The sequence below is a fragment of the Lacerta agilis genome, chromosome 2, assembly GCF_009819535.1.
Source record: "Lacerta agilis isolate rLacAgi1 chromosome 2, rLacAgi1.pri, whole genome shotgun sequence".
NCBI lineage: Eukaryota > Metazoa > Chordata > Lepidosauria > Squamata > Lacertidae > Lacerta > Lacerta agilis.
Genome location: NC_046313.1, coordinates 38,919,875 through 38,937,966, shown reverse-complemented (window position 1 = coordinate 38,937,966; position 18,092 = coordinate 38,919,875). Strand labels below are relative to the sequence as shown.

Below are 18,092 nucleotides of genomic sequence, written 5' to 3'. Positions count from 1 at the left end.
CAACCTCAATCTGTTAGCCGCCATCCATCCTCCAACCGCCTCCAGACACTCACACAGGACGTTCACGGCCTTCACTGGTTCTGATTTGAAAGAGAGGTAGAGCTGGGTATCATCCGCATACTGATGAACACCCAGCCCAAACCCCCTGATGATCTCTCCCAGCGGCTTCATATAGGTATTAAAAAGCATGGGGGAGAGGACAGAACCCTGAGGCACCCCACAAGTGAGAGCCCAGGGTTCTGAACACTCATCCCCCACCACCACTTTTTGAACACGGCCCAGGAGGAAGGAGCGGAACCACTGCATAACAGTGCCTCCAGCTCCCAACCCCCCTAGCCGGTCCAGAAGGATGTTATGGTTGATGGTGTCAAAGGCCGCTGAGAGATCCAGCAGAACTAGGAAACAGCTCTCACCTTTGTCCCTAGCCCACCAGAGATCATCGACCAGCACAACCAAGCCAGTTTCAGTCCCATGATGTAAGCATCTTCCTGGCTTCACAGACAAAACTGGTAGGAGATTACCCTTTAACCAAGTCATGAACAAATTATAAATGAAAACCATTACCTCAATAGAGTATTTAACTAGGAAAAACCACTCCAGCACTTTTTAGAGCTTTTAAAAAGTGTTTTATTTTTAAATAGCGTCCTTTCCCCGATAAAGCAGCTTTTCAAATCACATTTTTCTTACTGCTGTGTGGCAAATACATCTGATGTCTCTGGCTTTTTTTGCAATATAACTGATCACCAGAATATCCATTACAAAAATGTAGATTTACCAGAAAAATAAGCATATAAACCACAGATTAATCCCTAAACAACATAGCAAAACTTTTATCAAATATTTTATACATGGATGGGAGAAAATCTTGTGAATATTGCATTTACACACTGGTAGCTCAAAGTAGTGCTTTAAAATCACTGAGGAAACAGTACAAAACCATTTTCGGATGCTCTACTGCAACATCACAAATAATTGATTCACTACAGAATTTGTAGCTTTTACAATGTAGGGCCTATACAATACATTGTGGTTTAAAAAACTGCCTGCATCTACAGACTGACACTGATTCCTATTTAACTGCAAATAAAATGTAGTGATTAAACAATATTTGAGCAATTAAAACAACTCACTTCTGAGATTTAGTGTCATTGAAAGCTGAGTAGTGTGATAAATTATTCCCTTTATAAAACACAAAGTCTTCATGCACATCAAAAAATTGATATATAAAAAATGCGACAGCAAAGTTTCACATCCCTTTGTTTGCACAGAGTGCATCACACATCTGGAAGCAGCATTATTTAAAACAAATGACTCTAAAATAGCAAAAAAAAAAGTTCTGTTTCTGTAATGCAATACTGTACATACAACAGACCTGCCTATGAGTCCTTGTGTTAAAGGCTCTGGCCCAAACCTTTCCAAGCCGAGGCTTAGGAGATTTTACAGCTATTTCTGGTGCAGTGTTTCGGAGGGCTCTGGAGTGGACGGATAATTTTGACTTTCTTCAGACTATTTCTTTTGTTGTTGTTGCTGGCAGTGAGAGAGTAGGAACGTCCGTGCATCATCCGAGCATTAAGTCCATTGGCCATAGAGAACGATTTGAGATGGCTTCTTAAGGCAACAGGGAGTGGAAGTTTGTCCACAAGGTGCACTGGGGTGCATGAAACTATGGCGCGGCAACAAAGATCTTGCAAACTCAAGACTTAAAACAAGAAGCAAAAACATGAATTAAGATTAGTCATAACATGATTCAAAATACTGTAGCCACAAGGTGACAGAGTGCACAACTTTGACTTCACTGTATTTTTCAGAGCTCTTGATATCTGTTTCTTTTCACTGCTTAAGTTCCTTCCTAATTCTACCTTGAATCCCCATAACTATGGCTTGCCTCCATGAATAAAGGTGATGTTGCAAGGATTTAACAAGGGGAAAATGGGGAAGAAGAAAATCAAAAAAATAGTAACAACACATAACCCTCCCCCTGAAAAGAAAAACAGCCAAATAAATAAATACAATTAAAGCAATACTACAACCTCCAACTCTAGATGGCAGCAGAATTCCAGGGGCTCACTGAAGTAAGTTTTAGGTAAACAGTACTTCATTGTTTGAACATCCACTTTAGTCACCTCCCTTTCTCTAACAACCCATGTATAGCTTGCAGGTACTTATTCAAATTATCTAGGGGTAGAAATTCTCCTTCCTTCCACCTCTCCACCTTAGAGAAGGAGAGATATCAATTTATAAAAAGCCTTTCCAACATATCCTTCACACCTGAGATAATATGAAGCACCAGTTTCCTTTGTGCATCTGATGAAGTGAAAGATTATGCCATAATAAATTTGTTCAAGACTCTCTTCTTTTTCCTGCAAGAGACTAGCATGACTAACTCTCTGGAAATTGTAAATGTTAACCATGGCCAGTACTAGTACAGATGTAATGCTAAGTGTGGTTAAAGCAGAAAGGGGAAATGAGTGGGGAGGAAGGGTGCTCCCAAGTTTGGCGCTCAGTTGTCATACTGTTTGCAGCAGGGTGGCTAATCTACAACTTGCATACTGCTCCTCCCCCATTAGTTTTTTTTAACATTGTCCCCCTGCACGACCAATGTATATTTATGCTGCATGCATGCATGCATGAATGTACACACACACACAGCACTCTCATACACACACACACACCTCACTCACCACATCTGCAAGCACGCAACATTCTCTCATGCAAACACATACACAACACTCTCTCATTCTCTCCTTGAGTGGGGCAAAAGCCTTCCTATTCCTTTTCAATTCTCACTGCCTGTTCTTTTTAAAGATTAGCTCCTCATCTTGTGCTCAGCGCCACAGCACTGATATGAGGAGATAAAAGCTTCATGGGGCTAGTAGACCACTTCCTGTGGCTTGCTGGCCCAGAGCTGGCTCATGAGTTAGACACCGGTGCAATAAAGCAAATGATTTTGTGTTACTTACCTTTGTTTGGCCTCCACAGCCGGTCCATTCCATGTCTCATTAACACAATCCTTGCAAGTTCCGTAAAGGACTCTGTGATGTTGAAATTACAGAGTGGGCTTACTTCAAAGAATGTCATGCCTAATCTTTCAGCATAGGCCTGTGCCTGCTCAGTAGATACTTGTCGTTTGAAGGCCAGATGCAGGCGGTTGCCAACAAGGATTTTGGGTACACCAGGGGCATGCTAAGTAAAGATAGAAAGCAAAATGTTACCTTAGAAGTCTCTAACCCTCATCTTCAACAAAATACTGATTATTAACAACAACAAGTCAACAACAACAACTCTTGAATTCCCTTTGTCCATAGTGCTGTGCTGTGGGTGGATTCCATCAAGAAAACCCAAAACAAGAAAATATAATAACCAAACAGAATCAGCATGTGGTAAAAAAAATGTATTGCTTTGCCAAATATAAGTTGCAGAATTTTTTTTTAATAATTGTTTTTTAAACCCTTCAACATAGAATTACGGGTATGCAAAAGTTTCAAGAATAAACTTTCTGGTCAGTCACATCAAATGTGTCTGATAGAGTTACCACAACCAACTGAAGATGAAAATCATTCACCAAGGCAACTACAGCAGTCCCAGTTTGAAAAGCAAGCCAGAAGTCAGACTGCTATTGATCAAGGTAGAATGAGCACCAGGAATGTTTGGAATCGTCTGACAGGCCACCTGCTGCATGTTATAAGAGGGAGATCTGGAACTGGACAAGAGTTTGTGTCACCCAAGTCCAAATATAGTGTTTGAAAAAGGGAATGACTTCAAGGCAAACAGGATATAAGCAATTTTATCTGCAAAATGTCTCACATGTCACAGCAAACTGTCAATTACTTCCCTCAATGGTCAAGACACGCAGTTAGGTATCCATTTGCCACCCACAGCAACTCTAAGGTGACACAGTCTTTTGATGGCAGAAAAGAAAGCTCCCTGCTACTGCAAACTCTTTCAAATGGGCTTTGCCTTTAGGCCATCTTCAAGTGGATTTGACATGAGTTTTCAGCCACCCACATTCTAGTCATCTCATTCAGTCGTCATGTAGTTCAATCATTTTCTTAGGCATTATATGAAACATTCAGAGATGTGTCTTACCTCATCTATTTCCTTTATCCATCGATCAATGCCATCAAATGACCAGCGATTTGTAATATCATATACCAATATCACGCCCTGAGTGAATAAAGATTAGATCAGCCTGACACATAGATAAGGTACACAGCACACTGTACAATTTTGTGTAACCACTCTTTTATTTAACCAGGAAAAAGAGGAGCAGACTGAGAACTTAACAAATCTGAACATTTCTCTAAAATAATTTATTTCTGGTGACTCAAAGGATGCTCCCTTTATTCAGCAGCAACAAATTGTATAACAATTTTTGAAAGCAAGTAGTACAATAAGTAAGCATAGTTAGAATCATAGAATCATAGGGTTGGAAGAGACCACAAGGGCCATCCAGTCCAACCCCCTGCCAAGCAGGAAACACCATCAAAGCATTCCTGACAGATGGCTGTCAAGCCTCTGCTTAAAGACCTCCAAAGAAGTAGACTCCACCACACTCCTTGGCAGCAAATTCCACTGCCGAACAGTTCCCCCACTCCCACCCCTTATTGTAGCTCTTTTCTTTTCAGTTAATTTTCTACAGTGACATATTTTAGAGATGGCAGAATTGTGATTACCTGGGCCCCTCTGGAATAGGAACGAAATATGGTGCAGAATCTGCCTTGCCCAGATGTGTCCCTGTGGAAGGAAAAAGACAGTTAAAAATACATAGTCCTTTCCATTCTGAAGAACAGTGTTCTTGTTGAATTCTTATCTGATCTTTCTGTTTTGCTCTCTTTATTAGTATTCTACCCTTTGCCTTAGGGGGGAAAGCAGTCCAGGTTAGGTATGTTAGGTACATGAGGCTGAAAGACAGAGACTGGTCGAAGGTCACCCAGTGAGCTTCATGGATAAGTGGGAATTTGAACCCTGGTCTTCCAGGTCTGAGTCTACCCTAACCACTAGACCACATGGGCTTCATGCATTTCAGCAGGATCGTCCACTGAATCTACATGGGTGATTATGTATACCGTACTCCTATAATATATTCACCAATCATTTAATATTACTTAGGCTCCTTGCACATATACAGAGAAACCCATTAATTTCACAGTTGCTCTCTTGTCCTCAACTATAGCTTTTTAGTACAAAAGGCTGGTGGGTAGTATGACCTGTTCTTAATTGTTATAAGAATTAAATATTTGTAGTCAACTTTACACTAAATATGGCATTGCATTCAAGCACTACTACGTCCACCATGAACTGTTTTCAAAGTACAATGGCATAATCCAAACAGAGAACATAATGCAAAGTTACCAGAGCTGCAGCTTTATTCGACGCCCATCCAGGAGTATTGTTGTCGTCTTGTAATCAATACCTGGGAATGGGAGGAGGTAAGGCAGAATTTTAAAATACTAAAAGCATGCCTATTTTTTTCACTCTACAAAGCGACCAAGCGAGAAATGCCTATCTTAAATCACTTTAATAGTACCAACCCATTTTTGGTTTTTTTAATAGTCCAATATATGGGGAAGGGCCAGTGGAAAAAAACACCCACTTTGCATGCAGAAGCTGCTAGGGACAGCCATGCCACCACCACCACCCCATTTTTTAAATAGGCTCCACATTTTTAGGGCAATGGGTGGTGGGTAGTATAGCATGTGCACTTTGTTATTAATATTATCCATGAGGGCTTTAGTCAGACTGCTTTTGCAGTGTTCATTGTGCAGGCTTCAAACTATATGTGAAAAAACCTTTCAGAGGAGACAGAGAGAAATATTACATGTATGCACTGCACTTGATTATTTCTAGGGCTTATCAGAATTGTCCAAAGAATTGCGTACCTCAGCTGCCTATTGGCTTGTGCCAATGACATCTCTGAATTAAGCAGTCAACTCCCACTTCCAATTTTTAAAGCAGTTTTGCAACTGTAGGTGAGGAATGCATATGTAGTTCTTTTACTAACAACAACAAAATAGTGCCAGGCTACCCACCACTACCCTAGCTACACAATATGCTACTGTTTCAGTATCACCTTATTTCTTCTTTTCTTTTTTTAAATTCACTGCTCTAGTAGGTGAGGCTAATATCTTATGGGTTTTTTAATTTTATTTTAGGAAACAACTTTTCTTCTTCTTCCCTGTAGCAATTTCCCCCCCTCCCCCCTGATTCTGAACAAGATGACTACTCATTTTTATTCTGTCTGTATGCTTATTTAGCTACTGAGTCAGAATTGTAGACATAGGGCCTCTATAGCAGTAGAGTGGCCCTTTTTTCCTCCTGAAAAGGTCAGGAAACAGAGAGGGATTATTAAGGGCTCATATGAGACACTCAAGTAAACTCTTGGGGCGGGCTGGGGTAATAATTGCATATTTAAAACTCATAGATTTTGATACACAATCACTCAAAATGTAAGCTTTTAATTTACCTGCTTGTTAAAATGTTTATAATTTATAGTACTTTGACTATCACATTTTAAAAACTACCTGCCCAATGCTGAAGGACAAAATCTGGTATCATGACTTCATGAAGACCCCAGAGACTACATAAAAGCATCTTCAGATTTGTATATTTTTTACCACTGTAAATCATTAAAATCAATAAAATACAAAAGCCAAGACTTCCATTTTTCTTACTTCATTGTAATAGCTTACGGTATATAATTTTCTTTCCATATCACATTCTGATATTTATACATGATAAATGGCTTTGTGCTTGGTTTCGCCTATTCTCACATTATATAAATGTATCTCTCTCCAAACAGGCACAAATCCTCTGCAAAAAGTATCTAAGGTTCTGGGTAGATACTCTTTAAAAGAAGAGAAAATGTTGTTTGCTCATTTATATTTAACCTTGCTCCAAGCAGGCTGCATTTAATTAAGTCTCTTAGTATGGATTAACAGTGCCTACGCAAGGGGCTAATCTGCATTAATTTATCTACATTAAATTAACACGTTGCATAAAACTACCATGTTTTCTGTTGGACACAGAGAGCTACAGGGCTTGGGTAGGAAGAAAGATGATAGTGGCTTTCTTCAAGGCAGACAATAGTTCCATATTCACATTTTTTTCATTTTGGCAGGAGTAGCATTTAGTGAGGAAACTAAAGAGCACTGCAGCAGCTTTTTTCCATGCTAAGTAATCAGCATAGCCCTCCCCTAGTTGAAATTTTGGCATTGTTTCAGCCTGTGTTTAAGAAGCTAATCAAGTAATATCTGATTTTATTTCAATATCCATGGTAACAGATCCTCCATCCCTTGTTTTATAACAATCTAACCGTTTTACAGGTATCAGGCAAACATGCAGGTTATTAACTGAAACTATTTGGCTTACACTTAAGCATCAGAAACCAACTGTGTGGAAACATATCAGTTAATATCATTAAATGTCAAGAAATTAAATGTGATTGTTTTGGCAAGTTTATTTTACTCTGCCAAGCATCCAACCACAATCTGATTATTTTCAGGAACCATGGAGGGCAGTTCTTAATTCTGATAACCTGTTTCTACTACAGTTATGTATGTCTATCAGATTTAAAGTGTATAATTGCACAACCATTGGTAAGCCTGTAGCATGCATAGTTAAAAAAGAACAACATTTATTTCTGGTATCATACCCCGAATTAGTAGGGTTTAGTAGCCTAGTCCTTTCAGCTGTCAGTCACACCTCATGGTACTAGTTGCATGAAGGAATGGAATGAAGGAATCAGTCCCTGGGACATTTTTTTAAAAACAAGCATGCAAAATGCCGTGCTAAGCCTGAGGGACGATGGGGATTGTTGTGATAATATGTCTGCCACGTCTCCTTGCTTGGCCTGTTCTTTGCAACTGACCAGAGAATTCCGCACAGTGCCAGATCCTTCCTCTCTGCTCCCTTGGCCCACGCCCTCAGCCTCCCTGTTCCAGCATAAATATTTATATTTGCAAAAGGGGTGGGACCTCTGGTTCACATGAGTTCTGTGCAAATCAAAAAAGTTATAGGATCTCTACTAAAGCAACAGGACACAAGTTGGTTTCAGTGTTAAAATATGTGCACACAAACTGATTATGTTGGCTCAGCTTAAATATATTTTGAGGACTGTATCAGTTAAAGGAAGACAACATGTGAAGGGAGAGCAGCTAGACAACAGCGTTCTGAACTAGCAAGGAATGACATTATACAAGGATCTTGAGATTTAACATTCACTAGTTTGACCAAAGTACTACATACTTGTTCTGCCTGCCCTAATAGAACATCGTTAAATTTCAGCTTCTCTTCAAGATAGTATTGTTTAATCATTCACATGCACTATGAAATGCTGTGGGTTTTTGCCTTTTATGATCCGATTTTAAACAGTTTAGACTATGATCAAAAGTACACAAATACCATTGTCTTAAAAGTTTTAGTTCCCTGGAAACAAGTCTAAATGATTTCAGTAAATCTGAGTACCAAATAAGTAACTTAATAATAAAATGGAGGGAGTAGGAGGTATATTACAATCAGAAGAAGAGAGAGGTAATGAGGAATGAATAACAGAAATGTTACTTATGTTGGTTGTTCTTCATCACCTCCTTTTTCTTCCTGTTCCTATTCCTCCTACTCCTTCAATTTTATTGTATCTCTTTAGGCAGTATACACACTATACTTTTATAGTGCATTTTAAGCGCATTCTTTTCCTCAAAGTATTCTGAGTGCTGAAGTTTGCTATGGGTTGCTGTAAAATATAACTCTTTGGAGGTTAAACTACAGTACCCAGAATTCTTTGAGGGAGGGGAATGTGCTTTAAAGGTATAGTGTGGACACTGTCTTCTTCATTTTCGAACATTTGATGCTGTTTCTATTCTTTCTTCACTTAAATGTACTGCTTCTCCTCTTGATCCAATTCCCTCTCACATTTTAGTAAATACTGATTTGTTTTTCTCTTACTTATACCTTTCTTCAAGCATTGTTTCTTCTTGCTTTGAATATGCTAGTTTCCAACAGTCATAAAAATGTCCACATATATTCCCCCCACGACTTTGGGAAGCTAGCATTTTTAAAGCAAGATGAGACAACGCCTGAAGAAAACAAAAGAGGTAAATTGTGTGTGGTGGTGAGGGCCCAATAATTACTAAAATGGATTTAGATCGGGGGGCTTAACTGCTCCTCTTAATCTTATCTAAATGTGACAGTTTTCTTTCATCTAATTTTTTATGGTTCTTTTCAGCTGGTTTTTGACTCAAACATTCTAGTGAGACTGCTCTGTGGAAAATCTAAAGTGGTATTATGTGTTAAAATATGCCAGCTTTCTCTGTATGTTCTTTCATCAGCTTTGGGTACAGGTGATCATTCTCTGCTTCTTTTAAAGTTATTTGGGACTGGACAGTACTATCCTCTCCTGCTTTCACTCCTGTGTCATAAAAGCTTCTTTGAAGTCTTCCTCAATTATTATTCTAAGCCCTCTTCTCTTCACTCTTTATATGCTTTCTCTTAGCAATCCAATTTATTCTTGTGGCTTGCAATGTGCCACTGTTATACAAATGATTTCAAGCTCTATTATTTGGTCCTTCCCTCCCCTTTACAATACTTTATTTCAAATTGTCTGTATCTGCCTGGATGTCACTGTGCAAAAAATACTTTGCTTTCTCTTCCAAAGTTCCAATTGGCACCAACCTTCAGTCTTTTCTACAGTTGAAGAGTTTTGGTGTTATCTTTGATATCTTTCTATTTCGGCTCACATGTCTACCTAAGATCTGCCAATTCTATTTCTATAAGATTTCTAAATTTGTTCTTTATATCAGTTAACATTCTTGTTCAGACCTACAGCCTACCTGTCTTGTTCACTGATCTTCCTGTTTCTCAATTTAAACATATTATTTCTGTTTTCTCTTTTCTTCTTTCTTTCTTTCTTTCTTTCTTTCTTTCTTTCTTTCATTCATTATTCTTCAGTCATTTTATACCTCTCTATATATTTCCCTTCACAGGCTTCATGAAGGTTAAACTTCTTGAAGGTTAAGAAAAGAAATTTAAACTTCACATAAAATAATACAGGAAGGAATACTGATAAAAAGGGGCAAGAATCTGAATAGATATGAAGGTTACATCTGTTCATGTTTTTGCCCCTTTTTCTATCTGTTGCTTTCCATTTTTCTCTTTGGTCCCTCTGTTAATAAAGCACTGATATTTTTAATTAAATCTCTACTATATGGTTATATTTCTTATCCCCATGCTTGCTTTATTATGTCTAGGACTATTTTTCCCTTTACATTTTTGACCAGCCCCTTCGTCTCATGAAGAAACAGTTTTTAAAACTTCTGTCTTGGTGTGCTATTTGGATTTTTTTGTTTGTTTCTTCCTTACTCCTAAAGTTCATTATTGTAGTCTTTTAACGCTTTCCTTTCAGATAGTGCAGCTCCACTTCCCTTCCCTTTTGTTTCTTCATAGCTTCTGAACCTACAAACAGGGACTTATTTCTGTACAATGGCCTAGGAGCAGATGTTAATAATTTTATAATTAAAAAATTACAAAGTATGTTTACTTTTGATAATTATGACTCTAAGTGCCATCAGAAAGGGGAGGAAGAACCAGACTTTTCAACAGTTGTTTTGAATAGACACAAAACTTTTAATTTTAAAAACAAGAGAGTTACTGAGGTATAAAATTACCACAAGCCAACCACTGAGGTTTTCAGTAATGTAAGTGCCATTCTTTGAAATATGTTAACAGACATGCTTTGAGGATGGAGCTTCCTTCAAATATTTTGCACAGATTTTACAGACTAAACTCTGTTGTTTTATTCTCTTCCTTCCCTGAGCTCATAAGCCATTAGTCATTATCTCGTTTTAAGCATGATTCATTCCACCTATTCCAAAATTCTGCCACATTTGGCAATTATGCCTAGGATGAGACAATTTGCATCTGTAATAGATTGCAACACCCAACGCAGCACAACAAATAAGGAGGAAGTAGGTGTTTGATTCGTGCTGTAACTAGCAAAATCATTTTTAAAATTAAGAATAGCATGCCCATGCCTGTGCTCAGCTGCCAGAAAGAAGCTCACTTTTACTGTGACAGTAAATCACTAGTTATCAGGCTCTGTACCCCTTGTATGAGGGGAACATGTGTTTCCAGAAATCATCTCCCTTTGCAGGCACTGCCAGTCAATTTGGACAGTACTGAAACAGATGGACTCAGTATAAGGCAGCTCCCTCCATTACTATGCCCAGTGCTTTCTCTTAAAACCTTGGAATCCTGGGAATTCATAATGGCTACCAGGCAAAGACAGCAATTTCCCTGCTTTGACCAAGCCAGGATTACTACCTTGGCATACCAGGATAATTTATATTTTATACAAAGTTTATATACCATGATGGCTGTGATTCTGGCATTGCAGGGGATTGGACTAGATGACCCATGCGGTCCCTTCCAACTCCACAATTCTCTGATTCTATGATCATCATAAAGTAGCTTTTAAGGTGTAGGACAGAATCCTGCTTTCTGCACAGTGTGGTAAAGGATACCTGTCTAAGGTGACAGGTTGTGAGATCATGTCCCATTGCAGGAAGAGGAGCCTTTCACAGCCTGAAGATCACATTCCCTCATGGGTCCCCTGTGGGGGCTGCACCCCATTGGTGGGTGGAGCCAGGTGTAAAAGTAGGCACAGCAATGGATGTGGATTCTTACATTTCTCCAGTAGTTTACTTTCTGTCCATGCAAACGTCAGCTGGTGCAAAACGCAGCAGCCTAGATTGCATCTAGGGTTTCCCTTTCAGAACTCCACATTCTCTCCCAGTTTGTTTCTTAGCACAATTCGAAGTAGTAGTTACTGCCTATAAAGCTCCCAGCACTAGGATGCCTGCCTGATTCATGACTTATCTATTTGCATTTCAGTGTGCTACAAAACCTTGTTTGTTTTGCCATGTCTTTCAGTTTGGTTTTGTCTCTCCCCACTTCCCCACATATTTTAACGTATGGCTTCTAGCTTTTAGTTTAGTTCTAAGTTTAGTCTTTATTACCGGTATTTTATGGATGGTATATGGTTTTAATCAATGCACAGGGTCCCCATGAAAAGCCAGAAGACAATATATTTATATTTATTAAAATATTTATAACAAATAAACCACAATGGGAGTTACTTTTGAATAGACGTGTACCAGATTGCATTGTCAGTCTTCTAATTACAAAAGACCTGTGTGAACTCATTGCACATAAAAGGAGAATATGCTTTCTGTGAGGAGTGTATTTTACTTCTTAACTCTCCCATACATTACTCAACAGTTAAACCTGAAAAACCTGCCAATGCAGTCTAACACTTGATGACAATGCACTGTGTTTACTAGGCCCGATAACGGTCAAAAAATTACCACATAACTTAGGTTCAAAAAAGCAAGTCACCCACAAAGGAACTGTGGTAATTAGGGAAGAACAGTATTATGGGCCTAAGTGATGTCTGACCATTTTGTTTTGTTTCTAACCCACAGACCAAGGACATTTGTGACATGTGCCCCAACAACAGTTTAGCCTTTGCGTGATACTGCTTCACATTCTTTTCCAATGCCTTTAGTGCAATAGTCTGCATAATAAATAGGAAAAATAGCTGTTACACCTCCTGTCCTCTTAAAAAAAAACTAGACGTGTGTACCTGGGAAGGGATAAGCAGAGTCTTTAGATATTTTTTTAAAAAACCAACCAATATTTAAAGTGGATTTGTATGCTTTAAAGATAAAGATTTCCCTCTTTAGCCCTCACATCAATTCTAATGAGGAAAACCAGGAACAGATGAAGGAGCTCAGCGGAGAAAGGAGAGGGTGTAAGTGAACTTGTGGCATGTTCCTGACTCTCCAAACCATTACAAATATAGCATTTGAACTGAGCCATTGTGAATCAGATCGTCTCTTGAACACTCTCTACTCCCTAATACACTGTTCCCGATACAGAAATAACTAAGATGAACCTTTCTACTGGGCGGTGTATGATGTACATATTTGCTGTCCTTGTTGAACTTGTACAGAAAGGCAGCACATTTCTTAAAGTGTTTTGTCTTCTTCAGACATCTCCACCCTGACCCTACCACTGCCCCATGCCTTCAAGGCTTCTGGCACCCAATAGGAATGGGTACACGCAGAAAATAATTACCAGCTTTGCCCCAAGTAGTTATAATTATTTTTATTTAATGGCACAGGCAGCATTTACCCCTTAAGCATAAAGCAAATGAAAAAAAGTTTCGCTTTGAAAGGAGATTGAAATTATCAGCAAAATTGTGTGCACAAAGTTGTATCATCTTTTTTCCTGGGATATGTCCTGAGCATTGCTAGTATAGCACCTTCAGCAGAGTAAATGATTAGTGTTTAATTTCTATGGGTTCATTTTCCCATTTATCAACAGACATAAGGAAAGCTAGATCCGTTCACAACTAAAGTCTATTGCAGTTGGCAACCTGAATGTCTACCTTTTCAGCTACCAGCAGATTTGGTACCAATTGGCAGATCAGCTTGATGGGAAGGACTCTATTTCAAATGGCAGGCTGAATCTACTCACAAGAATCTCATGAGCTGAAACTATTAGCTGAATATTTGCAAATAGCTACAATAAGAATATGCTGTGAAGAATGACCAAAAAGTGAATCCCCATCTCTCCTGGGAAGAGGCAGGATGGTGTTCACATACCATGATGCTGTAATTCCATGCTTATTTACAAAGAAGTTAGTCCCAATAATTATATTTGAATAATGTTTAGAACTGGACTGCATGGGTGCAATCCTGCTGCTATTGAAGTCAGTGACAAGTCTGCCATTGGATGGTGCAGCCATCGTCAGAAATGAACTCATTAAATTTTTGATGTGGAATCATATTCTAAGGAGTTTTTATTTTGGTTTGCGTTAAATCAAATTAAAGATATGCATAGGTTCAGGTTTTCAGCTGCATCTGACATGGTCTGAGCCTCTCATTTGTCAGGTTCAATGAAGGAATGAACTATAAATAAATGTTCCAGTGTTAATGCCAAAAATACTCATCCTATCCATATCAGTTCTTCAGAAACACTTGGTAGTGCTATTATAATCTTGTGCTATACTTATTCTCGTCTTTTCCTTTTTTAACAACATAATTCAGACCCTTATCCACCTTTACTGCTTTTAGGCAGATGTCCAGATGTCTTGCACTGTTCTAAATATTTTGCATATCAGCCGGCTAAAAAGATTCATCATCTTGATTAAGATACATGTGGTGAATTCTTCACTGTCTGTTTGTTAGGGTAATACCATACAGAGCCTATGCTTAACCTCCTGTGAGAGCCAGCTCTACCATTAGGCAGAGACAGTTGCCTTAGACAGCTATGGGGTGTCATGAAAGGGTAGTAAATCTAAAGTTATTTAATTTGTCATATTTTTACTGCTGAGAAGGGGAGAAACACTTGTGGGATTTTCTGCCTCGTGCAAAATAAATTGACTACCTTTGAGTACTACACACCTTGAATTGGCAGTGGGTGAGTTGGAAGCATTTGCTCTTCCACCTCAGACAGAAAAGTGGGCCAGCCAGTCACCATGTTTACAGCTACAAGAAGAAAGATATATGCTACATTGGGGCATTGTACATTGTTTTCCTTGGTCTTTACTCTAGAAACAAGCACCTGATGGAAGAAACGATCACATGACCATTTCCCTGTCAGGTGCTGATAAAGTAAAGTATGTTTCTCAGTGTCCACCACGGAAACCAAGCGAGCTACCAGTGGAGGAAGAAATAGCCTTCTGGATGCTGAGAAAGGAAGGTGCATGGCTGTAAGGTGAGTGTAAGGTAGAGTTTAAAAGGGAGGTTCATGGCAGATGTGTGTGAATGGGGTGTCCCCAGCCACTTTTGGCTTCAGACCTATCCACTCAGAGTTGGAGCCAGCTGCTCTGGCACCCGGAGCGGCGCACATATGTCCCAGGGGGGCGCAGCCCGCAGTGAGCGTCCCAGGAGAGGCGGCATGCCGATTCCACCCCCCCCTGTCAATGACACCCAGGGCAGATCGCACCCCCACCCCCACCCCCTTCCTCTCCCACTGTATCTACTGCCAGTAAGCAGGCAGCTTGAGACCACTTTTGCCTGAGGAAATGTGGTCCTCAACTTTTTAAAAAAAGTTCCCCACTCTGCTACATATGGTCATATAGTTTATACTTTTAAAACAGCAGACAGCTACCTGCAAGAACTCATAAAGTGATTACTTTTTCAAAAAATGAAAATCTCCACCAATACTCAGCATTCCCGATGGTCACTCTAAGCAAACTGAAAGAAGTACAAGATCTGTATAGCAAACCTTTCCAGTCTCTATTTAACAAGAGGCATTTTTTGTAACTTCTCAAAGCAGTCGTACAGCACAAGGGTGCTGGTCTGGCACAGAACACAAACCCCAAATACAAACTTACACCATTCCTCTTCTTCAACGACATATACACAGCAAAATGTTAATCTCCTCCACTTAGTGTGCATCCTTTAATTTGCTGTGAATGTGAGCATCACTGTCATGATTTCAAGAAAACAAAGTGGAGGCAGCAGCTCACTTTAGCACTAGGATTAAATTGTATGTGCTTTGGTTCTTCTTGGGTTGTGGTCTCCTCTGCCTGTAGCTCTGCTGGGTCTACAGAACACTTAGTTTCACCAAGCTAGTCTGACCATGGCCATTACATCTACATGACAACATTAACTTTACTGACTCATAAGGAAATTTTACAGTGCATTTGGGCTCACACCTTGTAATTCAGTTGACAGGAATGGGCAACCTTCTAACGTTAAGGGAGGTGTGTGAAACCTGATTATTTGCAGTAACCTAAAGGTGGATCGTAGGGAAGCATAATCAAAGCAGATGAGGACAACACGTCAGCCGGTTGCCGATGGGCTTTCCTGCCATTGCAGTTTCTAAAGAAGGCTGCCAGAGAGCTCAAGGCAGCTGGGAAGGCAGATGCCCTGTCATGGAAGCCCTATAACTGCCAAGGTGTGGGAGGTGTCTGCGGTGACTCAGTAATCGCGAAAGGCAGCCCTGCACAAACACTACCTTCCTCCGTGCAGTCTACAGGTGTAAGAAAAGAGCTACCTGCCGCCCAATAACCGAGGCTAGCCTAGAGCTTGGCCGCTGGTACAACCCCTGCAGGCCCCCCCGTTGCTGCTTACCCATATTGTACCCGTAAGGCGACTCGGTGGCTCCATCCTCCAGGCTGGCTAGTATCTCTCCTTTGCCCACGTCGCTGTCGCCCACCAGCAGGAATTTCAACAAGAAGTCATAAGCTTTCACAGGGCTGCCCACGTGGTTCATCCTCTTTCACCCTGCTCCCCGCTCTCCTCTCCCTTCGGCCTCACAGAAGTCCCTGCGGGGAGTCAGTTCCCGGCGCCCATGAGAGGCACCCAACGAACAGCTGTGGCGGCACCGAGAGCGTCGCGGGCGGCGGCGAGCAGCAGCAGCGGCGGGGGCAGCAGCACAGGCGCAAAGGCATGGTCGAAGAAGCCGCCCCGCGGAGCGCGTCGCCGGGGGCAGCAGCAGAGATCGCGGCGGGAGCTCGCAGCAGGTTCGGGTGGGTTGCCGCCAGGAGGAGGGGGTCGCCTCACGGTGCCAGCAGTGGGAGGCAAGAGGCGGTGGGGGCCGCAAGGCTCCCGCACAACCGTGACAGCGGAGGAGGACTTTTCAACGGCGCCATCCGCGGCCACGCACCGACGAGGTCAGCATGCGTGGAGCTGGGCTCGCGCAGCCGACGACTAAGAGAACCGAAGGCGGCCGCTCCCGTCCAACCTGCCTGTCTGTTCGCGCTCAGTCGCAGCTAAAGAGAAGAAGGGGAGAGCCCGTCACGACCGACGAGGAGAGGGTGCGCCGGACGGCCACAGGGGAAATAGGATCTGTGCTTCCCGAGGAAGGCAACGGGGGACCCTCTCGGCTGCCGTCGCCACAACTCTTCGCCGCTGCTCGACCCCCTCGAGAGGCGCCGTTGCCGTCGCTGCTGCTGCTGCTGCCGCCGCCGCCTCCGCCTCCCTACCGACCGAGTTCGCTCCCAGCGCAACACCCAGTGACAGCCTCTCCAACCAACACCTACCCTCCTGTGTCCATGGGGGCGCGGCTTCCGAGGCCACGCCCTCTGCCGCTGCCATTGGAAAAGAAGGGCCCCACCCCCACTCTCCTTTTCCCCCATTGGTACGGCTGGGCTTCGGAACGCTACCCCTCCGAAGGCATTGGCGGACGCGTACCCGCCCCCTCAGGCACCAACAATTCAGTTGCTGGGGTATTTCTTTCGCGGTATTGGCTGGCGCGCCCGCCCGTCACTGTGGCGCTGGGCGCTGCGCGGCTGTGTTTACACATCGGAGGATGAGGCATGTGCTGCTGTGCAGTTACGCGTGAGCGCGCTTTAGCGCTCTCCGGTTGGAGTCCAGCCCCCAGCCCACGTTTGTCGAACTGGGGATTACAAAATAGAGAAAATTGTGGCCTCTGGATAAAGGTGACGACTGATGGAACTGCAGCGTACAGAATGAAATGTCAGAGCAGGGTTCAGAGGCAGCAGAATATATGATTCTGCTAACAAACTATTCTAGAATGGCATTCATAAGGACAAATGTAGAATCAGATCAACCATGACTTAAATTCTGCCTCCAACAGTGGCAAATCATATATGCCCTTCGCCTGGCAGGATTGCTGGGTGGATTTACACCTCACAAGTTTAAAGTTTAAAGGAAGCAGCTGTTATTTATTGGTACCCTGTTATTGTGCACATGCCATACATACATAGTTACATGGATAACACAAATAGCAACCTGCTTCCAAGGTGCTTAAACCTAAAACAGAAAGTATGGAAACTGAGGACTGAGAGAGAGAAATGTTTGGGCAAATGTTGCATGTACTTAAAACTGGGTTGCAGTTGGGAATGTATATTAAAAGGATAAATCAAAGGCCATATGGAAGATGAGATCTAAGAAAGATTAGAAGGAATGGACAACTGGCATATATATTCACCCTATGTTGTGGGGGCAACAAGGAATAATGGGCATGTAATTGAAATAAGAACGAAACCTTTGGTTGGATGATATTGGTAGGGTTGGAGAAGCAGAGGTCATAGGTGGAGATTTAAGGAGAAGCCAGGGTCAAGT

At 41.5% G+C, this 18,092-nt stretch overlaps 1 protein-coding gene across 1 annotated transcript; it reads right to left on the bottom strand.

The window, feature by feature from the left end:
• Positions 1–610: 610 nt before the first annotated feature.
• RAB40B (RAB40B, member RAS oncogene family) lies at positions 611–16,974 on the bottom strand. The gene is made up of 6 exons (XM_033139601.1): positions 16,137–16,974; positions 5,353–5,413; positions 4,674–4,734; positions 4,087–4,164; positions 2,961–3,183; positions 611–1,699 (listed from the first exon to the last, which is right to left on the bottom strand). Exons 1-6 carry the CDS (start codon positions 16,276–16,278, stop codon positions 1,428–1,430), a joined length of 837 nt encoding a protein of 278 aa, XP_032995492.1. The 5' UTR covers positions 16,279–16,974; the 3' UTR covers positions 611–1,427.
• Between the last annotated feature and the right edge of the window lie 1,118 nt (positions 16,975–18,092).